The 10278-nt window shown below is 44.1% G+C and overlaps 1 protein-coding gene across 1 annotated transcript; it reads left to right on the top strand.

Annotated features, from left to right (window-relative positions):
* The first annotated feature begins 2558 nt into the window (after positions 1-2558).
* On the top strand, positions 2559-6167 carry LOC119289945. The gene is made up of 8 exons (XM_037569106.1): positions 2559-2957; positions 3024-3097; positions 3360-4318; positions 4397-4487; positions 4816-5083; positions 5186-5287; positions 5371-5475; positions 5555-6167. The coding sequence occupies exons 3-7, from the start codon at positions 4300-4302 to the stop codon at positions 5455-5457; spliced, it is 567 nt and encodes a 188-aa protein (XP_037425003.1). The 5' UTR covers positions 2559-2957; positions 3024-3097; positions 3360-4299; the 3' UTR covers positions 5458-5475; positions 5555-6167.
* Positions 6168-10278: the final 4111 nt, after the last annotated feature.

Raw genomic sequence — 10278 nt, 5'->3', positions numbered from 1 at the left:
GCCGCTCCCGCGAGTAACCTCGGAGGCAACCCTAGCCACCTCCTCCCCGTCCCTTCCTCCCGTCCTCCCTCCCCCGCCGCCACCAGGGAAAGCCACGCAAAGCCCAACCGGCGTAGGTGGTGGCGGGGAGCTTCTTCCCCTCAGCGTGGTCGGCGGCTGGCGCGGGACAGCGCGTGGCGTGGGGACATCGGGCCCGGCAGCGCGCTGAGAGTGCGGAGCGGCGGCGGCGCGACGATGCCCTGGGACCTGGACGGCACGCGACGGCTGTGGTGTTCCCTCCTCTTCTGGTGGCGGCGCGTGGGGCGACCCGGGCCAGATCCGGCCGAATCCGGCGACGGCGGCTCATCCTTCGACGGGGGTTGTGGGCGGCATCGAGCACGGCTGGCTTCTCCCTGATGCAGGAGGGGGTCATGGTATGGTGGCGGTGGTTGTGTGGTGGAATGAGGCGCCGGTGGGCGGCGTTTGGCGTTGTCTGGCGATGCTCCAAGGTGCCACGGGCTGTGCTTGGCTTGGGCCACGGTCGGTTGCTTCCTCTTCAGAGTTCGATGGAGGTAGCAGCGGTGTGGTGGCGGTGCGGTGAGTGCCCGGCGGCTCCTACGCTTGGAACTCGCCGGGCGGCGCGGATTGGGTTGTGGCCCGGCGTGGCTGCTACTCTTGGTGGGTCGGTTGCGGTGGGGGATGGCTTTATGGCGTCGGTTGGTTTGTAGGAGGCCCATTTCGACCTACGATCCCTCTCCTCATCGTTCAGGCGCTACCTTCGGCGAAGGGTTGGACCTCCCCCAACTACAGTCCGTCACTCGTCCCGCGCCCGGTGGTAGGACCGATCTTGTCTCGTGCCCGGCGGCAGGACCAAGCCCGTCTCACATCCGGTGCCGCAGGTAGGGTCGATGGAGGTCAATTCTAGCCGACCTTTTGGGTCTTGGCGTTGGGGGACCGCCCAGGGGATCGAAAGGCGGGGACTTTCCTCTCGTATCTTTGGTTGGGGTAGCAGCAGGGCTTGGGTGAGGTGGTGTCAATGTCTTTAATGCCGAGACGGCGGCCCTTGTGGTGGTACCACGGTTCTCATGGGCAGAGCCCGTGGCTTGGTGCTACCCGGTGGCCATGGCCGTGTGGGTGGCGTGGTCGCCAGGGTGTGGCGTTTGGTGGCGGTGAGTGCGGCCGGGGTGAAAACCTGATCTATCTTCGGATGGACCGGCGGCGGCGAAGCTTGTTCCCTTCTTGAAGGCATCGTCGAGGCTCTCATTCCCCGTCATGTTGCTTCAGGGGAAACTCTTACTCTCGGGTCGGGTGGTGGCAGTGCTCTCGTGTTGTAACCTTCAACCTTCCTGAAGTCGCCACATTAAAGCCCATGGTTCGTCGTATGGGGCATCATCTCTTCGTGGTGGCATGTTCATGGTGGAGGACCCCGGTTGCTTTTGTAGTGCTAGGGGCCGGGTGATGTTGCTGCGCTCAGCGCCTATGTATCATGCCTTGGGTGCGTGTGTGTGTTGTGGTGGCGTGTGTTTGTACCGTGTTATGGGTGATCATTGCTTTATATATAAGACGATGCAAATTCTTTTGGGTAAAAACCCAATGGAAGAAAAATTCAGAACTTTCCCGCTCAAGAGTCAGGATTTTAGCAGCCGCAGTCATCGAATTACGGAAACAAGGAAACAATATTCGTCGGGAATCAAGAGAATGGGAGGGGCAGGGGCAGGAGGAATGGCGCGCGGCAGAGCGGGCAGGTGCGGTGGCCGTGCGCAGCCCAGTGGTCGAGGCAGCCACGGTGGAAGAATGAATGAGTGATGATTGGCTGAATTAAAGAATGGTTTGCTATGTTGAGCGAGATGTATTTGCAAGTACTGATGATGATGATGATATCGTGCATCACTTTCAATCATATAGGTCTCGTAAAGGGCTTTTAACTCCTCGAAGTGGTACATTTCCTAATTTTTATCAATGATAATTGTTTCACATGATTTTTATGCCTTTATTTATGAAAATGTTTTTTTTGATTTCTTGAAGGTGTTGACTCTTCTCCCACCGTTAATGATGTTATGCGAGACACTGATGAAGCAAATCAAACTATTGATTTGGTACTTTTTTCACATATTGTTCTTTGCAGTTTTTGTCATTTTTTAATTTCTTTTGTTGTATTGTTAAGCATTGAGTTTAAATTCTAAAGTTTTCATGCAATTGAGCCATATATTGTATGGGGTTTCTTTTGAGGTAGCTAAAAGCCTTATTAAGAACAGTAAAACTGAGCCTAAACGGAGCCCTCTTACGCACTCAGTGATTTTGGCCGTCCGATTTGATGTTCTGATTGTTTTGGCCGTTAGATTTCCGTGCTATTGCCTGTTTCTCCGATAAATGGGCTACCTGCCCTATGGGGCAGCTGCTCCGGCGGCAGATTTGGAGCACTCTGGTTAATTGGGCCAGCCAGCCGAATAAAGCCCATTAAGCAAGCGAATCGACAGAAGCAATGCGCTCGCAGGAAGGAACGAGAGGGCGAGAGGGTGCGCCGCCACCGCCGCCGCCGCGACCGCCTCCATCGTTTCCACTCATGCCCGCACCCCGTCCCTCCCGATCCCTCTCCTCTTGCGACCTAGGGTCAATCCTGGTGCCGCCACCTTGAGCGAGACGACCGCCTGTGTGCAAGGAAGATGTGAAGGGGCAGTACTGCGCTCGCAACCCTAACGGAGCCGCCAGTGACAGACGCCCCATGGCAGGCGACGACAACGGCGTGGCGAAGAACTTGGTGGCGGTATAGGCGAGGATGAGCCGGGAGGAGACTCGGTGGTGGTGGGAAAGAACGGCGGAGGGTAAGATAGACCCTCTCTTTAACGGCGTACCTTCAGCCTCCATTCCCAGTCTCATTTCTCCTCGCCCCTGATTCGCCGATGAGGCCACCACGCAGCGGCGCTGCAGCCTATAGTTCCTGCCGTGATCATCCTCCTCATCTTGATCCAAAGGCAAGGGTAAGATAGACCCTCTCATAACCTATCTTCTCGACCTATGAACTGAAGTATTGTCCAATGTTTCAGTTTAGTTTGAAGCCCAACCGTAGAGAAGATTAATGAGACACTTTGGGATGATAAAATTGCAAGGAACCATGCAGGTATATACTCCAAAGCCCGTATAATTGTGAAGTTCACATTCCTATTTTTGGCTCTGGATCTGAGATATTACACATCCACCATCCGGCATGGCGAAGTGTTCGAATTCGGATTGACGGGCACTTGCTGTTGTGCAGTGTGAGACTAAATTTTGGTATGTCAGTCTAGCACTATTACGCAAGATAAGGAACACTTTACCGTGGTTAAGTTGGTGGCTTAGTGCACTGTTAATTGATTAAAGCAGTTCCTGTTTTATGGATGCAGGCCACATAAGAGCATGGATTCCACATTTTCAGAACAACGTATCAAGTATTAGTGTTACTACTGAATGGAGACAGCTTTTTTGGTAGGGTTCATCCTCCAAGCTGGGCCTTTTGCCACGGGAAAGTCTGGTTGTCGTGAAGCATGAAGTCATCGGCGCACCACACTCAAAATTGAAAACTTTTGGCATAAGACTTGACAAGGGAACCTACCCTAAGTCTTTGCTAAGATCTTATTCAACTTATGAGGTGAATTGACATGTTATGCTTCTTGTTAATTTATTAGTGCTAATTTTGTGAACCTTTATATTAAATAAGCTTTACATTAGTTATTGCAAAATACTACATGGATGTGAATTTCGTAGCAATAGAGAAATATGCTTCTGATTAGGACTTGTTACATGAAGAATTCAGACAATTAATATTTTGCATGACATAGATACTTCTACATCTACCTTATTGTTCTGTGAAGTGTTTTTCTGTTAGTTATCATTGCAATATGAAACTTTGAATGTTCAGAAACTCCCTCCCGCTCCTCCCCTCCCTAGAGTTGTGCCCGCGCCGGAAACAAATTGGATCGTGGGCGGAGCACATAATTGCGAAGTGGAGCTGCTCAGATCGCGGTTGTTCTAGACTGGTCGTCCAAATATTGCAGGAAAAGAATAGATCATGGCGATGGCGGTGTCCGGTGTCACTTCCTCCATTCAAGTTTTGTGTATCTCCCCTCCTTTTGTGCATCCCCTATTTTCTGCTGCAAGTTACTTACTTGATCGGATCTCCATGATGTGGAACGAGAGAGGAAGAGAGGCTGAGCACGAAAGCATGCCAAGGCGAGAAACAGAGGCTTGCCATTAGCCAGTGGCTTCCTCCTTATCGCGCATGCCCTTCTCATTGTTACAGATGCGTCTTTATATTTAGGAAACTTATTGTCAAAATGGACAGGCATGGCAACGTGGTTAGAAGGTGACGCTCTTGTTCTCATTTGTTGTCTACATATACTGATGTGTTCTCTGTCTAATTCATAATTTCAAATGATTGCAGCTTCTCAACAAGGAGGAATTCGAGCTACTTACTGCTTGGTTTCTTTCGTTCTTCCAGCTGAATCTGCCGTCATACAATGGCTAACAGATAGGTTAGTATCAGTATGCTCTTATGCCTCCTTTAATTATGCCTCATCTCACTATCTGTGTGTTGTGCTATGTACCTTTATTCGTATGATATGATTTCAATCTCTATGATCGTCCAAAATAATCAAAGTGCACCTACTATTCCTGCCCTATGTAGCAAGTTATTTGGCAAGAGAAAAATGCGCAAAAGAGAGACAAATGTCGTACAAGATGTTGAGGGAACAAATTAAAATATTGTGCTTCCCAGATCAAAACGAACAAAACATACCTATTATAAACTTGCAGATTAACCGTCTTATTGCCACAAGCTTATTTTCACACTGTCTTGCCCAGGTACATGGTGCGTCATGATGCTGACAATTCAGGGGAACCCGAGTTTGTGTTCTTTGCTTCAGTTGTTGAACAAGCTATTGGAAAGAGACTTGAAGTTATCATGCGCGATGCATCAGACCGCCCATTTGCTGTTCCTACAGAGATATCAGCCTTGATATCCAAGAAATTCACACTTCCCTTCACTCTCAATGAGAAGGGCCTTCACTATGGGCAACTCTCTTTCCATGTGAACAACACATCAACAAAGACATCTGTGCAAGCTAGCAAGGTGTGTAATTTTGCTTAATACCGATACCTAAATTTCCAATTTATTTACTTTCACCTGCCTCAAGTTGTTGTACACTAACCTATCAGTATATCCTTTTGATAGGTAAACACTATCGGTAACGACAAAGAACCCGAGGACAGGGACATGGACAACAGTAATGAAAGTGGTAATGAAGGTCATATCTCTCCTACAGTTGATTCAAGGGTACACTCATTTCTCATTTTGTTATATCCTTGACTAATATATTTACATCATTATCACCGTGATTTTTCTGTCAATAATTAAAGGAACACATAGCATCATTTCTGCCAAGGAATAGGAAGCACCATCTTTTGAAATTGCTACTGCAAGCAAAAATGATTCACACACACTAGCAAGAAGCCATCAAAAAGGTCTAGGCCAAAACTTGCAACCTAAAATTTAGTCCATATCCACTTTCTATTTATTTACAAACTTTTCTATGGATTACAGTACAGTAACTGAAGCCAACAAATCAACTTCCACAAAGAAGAAGATGCACTTATCATAAAAAGAGCTTCGATCAGCGTATTTCAAAAGCAAATAGAGGAATGGCAAATGTCTGCATACGTCCATCTTTTGAAGTTATTTAGTTTTCCATTAATAAATATATCTCCTGCGTGCGAATGCTACTGCATGATCAGATGATCAACAACTTTTGCTACTGCAGGATCAGATGATCAACAACTTTGTCTTCACCAGTTAACGTGTCTCGGTACTATGTTTTGCAAAAACTATTCCTCTTTTGTGCACTGAATAATGAAACAATTTATGCTATTGTACCTCTAAATAAGTTTGTTTCCATAGCTCTGCTTTATATTCCTATAAGAAAATGCACTTCTTAGATCTTCTACTATTCTGCCAAGAATGTTTAAATCTCAATGCTACAATATCTCAAATTCTATTAGTATAACAAAATGCAGCTTTATAGTTTCCAGTTAAACTTTCTCATGACATGCAGAAACTAACATCTGATCATCTTAGTTTGTAAATTCATATGCAAAATCAGGATTTTTACCCTAAATTCAGCAGTCAAAGCAGACCTTTAGTTCCAACCCCTCAAAAAATTGCAGCGTGGAGCTTTTAATTCCTCTCATGTATGATGCATCATTGTTTCTCCTCCTTTTTCTTCCCTACAAAGCTAACGCAAATGCAGCAGCAGTAAATGCAAACGACTTTATTCAATGTTGCAAAATGATAACTGAATACTTATAGATGCCTGAATATTAATCACCCATTAAACACCATGTAATGGTCATTAGCCTGACCTCTCACACAACATTCTTCTATAAATATAGAACATTTCCAGTACAGGTTGAAGTATTAACTAACTCCTGCCAACAGGGACCTACGTTCTCAGCTTATGTTTCTTTGCATGGCTTTTTCATATCTGACAGAATTGCATACCCTTCTTTCAGATGGATAATCCTACCAATGAACAGAATCCAGGGACTGTTGAAGCATGACATAAGGCCCAGTCCAAGATCATACTTCTAGATTAATTCAAAAAGGCCAGTCCAAGAACGAATTAATAGCCCAATATCTTTATCTTGTTTAATCCTCCTGTCATTTCATGTACACTTTTGGCTTTCATCATTCAATAAAGGACGGAGCCGCACAATTAAAAACAAAATCTCAAGCTAAAATTACAATACAAAATTACTGAACAACGTGTGTCCGTATATTTGTATCAATGCCTGCCATTAAATCGCATAAATCGACGGGCGCAACAACGCGCGTCAGCATGGTCTAGTAAATGTTATGTTTTTCCCTCACGGAAATTTTTTTGGGCCCCGGACTTGCTCTAATCCTGGCTCCGCCATTGAGGCCAGAAGCAACTGCAAGTGGCTCCGCTCTCAGCTGCACCTGCATGCGCATGTGCGCAGTACGTTACGGAAAGCTCAACTTTTTTTGTACAATTGGCATCGCCCATGCTGTGCATGGCGGCCCAAACCGTGCACTGCATGGTCTCCAGTCGGAAAGTCCGATTACAGTCAGGCGTTCACATTTTTTTCTGAATCGCGTTCAGGCGTCTACATTATCGAGCGAACATGCGGGCAGGCCAGGTGGGCTTTTCTTTTCAGCATCGGGCCAGGCGGCCTAAGTTGAAGGAAACTATTGTTGGGCTGGCCTACCACTATGGTGGAGGATTGCTCCTGGACTGGAGGGGCCATTGCCTGCTTTTGCCCTGCACGAGAGCTATATCTCACTTATGGCGATATAGAAGAAGTTCTCACCTGAAGCGTTCGTAGTTATGACTTATGAGCCAGCCCATTTTCGTGTTTTAGCTCGCTCGCTTGCTGTGTTCGTTCGGTCGTGGCTGTCGCATTGTTGTTGTTTTCTTTCTTCTAAAGATTTACACCTGTAGGCATCGATTACTTTTAATTATAATAGTAACGACATGGAGATGAAAATCATACAAGCAATAGAAAATAAGGAAGGTACAAGCGGTTGTATTGCTGCATACCATCCTCGCAGAAACTATCAAGCACCCACGACGTTCACCATCGCCGGAGAAAGAGAGCACCAGAAATTGTTACATATCTTGACGTTGAAGAAATCCCTAGCCATGAGGCGTTAACAAACCGTGATACCCAGCAGGCCCGAAAGGTTGGATCTAGTCTGATAAGGAACACCCCTGAGCCTCTTCAACGCCGGATCCAGGGCCAATGCCAACCCGCCCATCAACAGGCACCGGGATCCTCCATCGTCTTTCGCATATCGGCAACATTCATCACCACCCGCACTTGAAAAGCAGCCAATCCCCGCCCATCATCACACCATGACACGCCGCTAGATTGAAGCCGCTCAAACAACTTGGACTTCACAACCGCCTCGGCGGTGCCAACAACATCACTGACGAGCAGGAGCACAGGTTGGAAGACCATTATTCCTATGAGCACCATCACCATCAGCCCCGCCATGACACCGACGGAGAAAACTAGTAAAACCTAGAAGCCCTGGGACTACTACATGCCTGAGCGAGAAACCGGGGCTCCGTCCCCCTCACAACGCCACGACGGCGATCGGGGGAGGAAGGGGAGCCATGGAATCACCGGCGGGCGCGCTAGATTTGGGAACCATCACCGCCTCCTATTGGCTCACGAGAGGAAACGGTCCGCGTGCGCGTCAAATCAAAAGTTGGGGAGCGCGCCTCTTGTTTCGTTTTTTCTTGTCGCTGTTGCTACGTTCGGTCGTTGACTAGTCGGTTCCCCTTTTTTTCAGGTATTTTCACCAGTTTCATCGTTTCTTTCTCGGTTTTCATTGTTTCTTTATTTTCTTTGTTTCTTTTTCGTTTTCACTGGCTTTTTCTTTCCTTTTTTTCTTCTTTTCTTTGGTTTCTTTCTTTCTTTCTTGTTTTTCATCTGTTTTTTTTCTCTGTTTCTTGTTTTTCACCGTTTCAACTTTTTTGCATTTTTATGGTTTTGGGGATTTCTTTGTTTGTTTTTGATTTTCATTGTTTCTTTGGTTTTCACCTTTCTCCACTCTTTCTGCATTGGTTTCTTTCTGTTTTTATTTTCCTTTTTTTCTTTGATTTCCTCGGGTTTTTCTTTTTTCTTTGTTTATATCCTTTGGTTTTCTTCGATTTTTTGTTGTTTTTCATTGGTTAATTTTTTATTCAACACATGACTACTTTTCTCAGCACAGAACATATATTTTTAGTGTACCTATGAAAAGAACTGTTGACAAATGTTGACTTTTTCCCAATACACGATGTAAGTTTTCCCTTCAATACATGTTTTAAAGAATATTTTGAATACATGGTCAACTTTTTTAAAATACACGATGAACATTTTTTCAACGGAAATAAATTATTTTACAAACAATATGCATTTTTCATATACATCAGAAACCTTTTATAAATACAGAATTAAGTTTTTACAATATATATGTTTTTTATTTCTACTTTAAGTTAATATAAATTCTACATTTTTTCGTGCACATCAGGAACATCTTTTATACACGTTTAACATTTTTTAAAAACATGATCAACATTTTTTATACACATTGTATTTTTTAGTATAAAATATTCATATACACGAGAAACATTTTTTCTGTACACATTGAATATTTTTCAAATTCTTGATTAATTTTTATAAAATCTTTGATTAACATATTCAAATATATGATCACCATTTTTCATACAGATTAAACATTTTGTGTATACATTATTTGTATACATGAGGAACATTTTTTAGATGCTTGATTCAAAATTTTCAAGTACTAGATTAATATTTTTCGAATTATTGATTAAAAATTGAAATGCATGGTGAACTTCTTTCATATACATTGTATATTTTATGTATACATGTCTTTCTATGCGCATTTAACATCTTTCAAATGCTTGATTAACATTTTTCAAATGTTGGATTAACAATTTTTGAAATACATAGTCAACTTTTTTCATACACATTGTTTTTTCTCATATTTTTCATAGACACGAGAAACATTTTTTATACACATTGAACATTGTTTAAATATTTTATGCGAGAGTTTTTTTAATATGTAAATTTAGAATATTTGGAAGTATAAACAAAAGAAAGAATAAGGCAAAAAGAAAAAAACGTGAAAAAGAAAAGAAAAATTGAAGTTGTGACCTGCCTCCCGTGAGCCAATAGGAGCCCAGCCCAGTACATCGATCACTTTATGCGAGGTTACCCTAGGCGCTCGAACGACATAGGACGGTATAAAGGTAGCTCTGCCACTGTAAATAGGCACAATGATATAGAATGCCGAATTAACAAAAGCTCTAAATAATATATTTTATAAATGATAACTTTTTAACATAAAATTTGTATTACATTAATTGAATTATCGGTATAAAGATATGAGTAGGACTTTTAAGACATAAAAGAAAGGAAGAAATATCAAATTTTGATTCGTTGTGAGGATAGGGGCATGGGGAGCCTTTGAAAGGTTAGCCGTCCGATTCGATCCTCCGTGATCTCTTGTTCTCATCCAGGCCTTTCATTCTTGTATGTTTTTCTTTCTCTGGTTTGCTCGTATTGTATTCTTCTGTCATTTTTCGGTTGGGTCTGAGTTTTTTTATGACTCCTCTTGTTGAGTTCTCGATCGTTCTCTCGTTTTCGCCGGGGAAAGGCTCGGGGTGGATGGTCGCCTTGTCATCACGTCGATGCGGCGTTCATCATGGGTATATAGCGTGCTCCACCTGGTGG

Source organism: Triticum dicoccoides, chromosome 4A (assembly GCF_002162155.2).
Source record: "Triticum dicoccoides isolate Atlit2015 ecotype Zavitan chromosome 4A, WEW_v2.0, whole genome shotgun sequence".
Lineage (NCBI taxonomy): Eukaryota > Viridiplantae > Streptophyta > Magnoliopsida > Poales > Poaceae > Triticum > Triticum dicoccoides.
The sequence above is the reverse complement of the archived record's forward strand: the minus strand, read 5'-3'. Positions and strand labels throughout refer to the sequence as shown.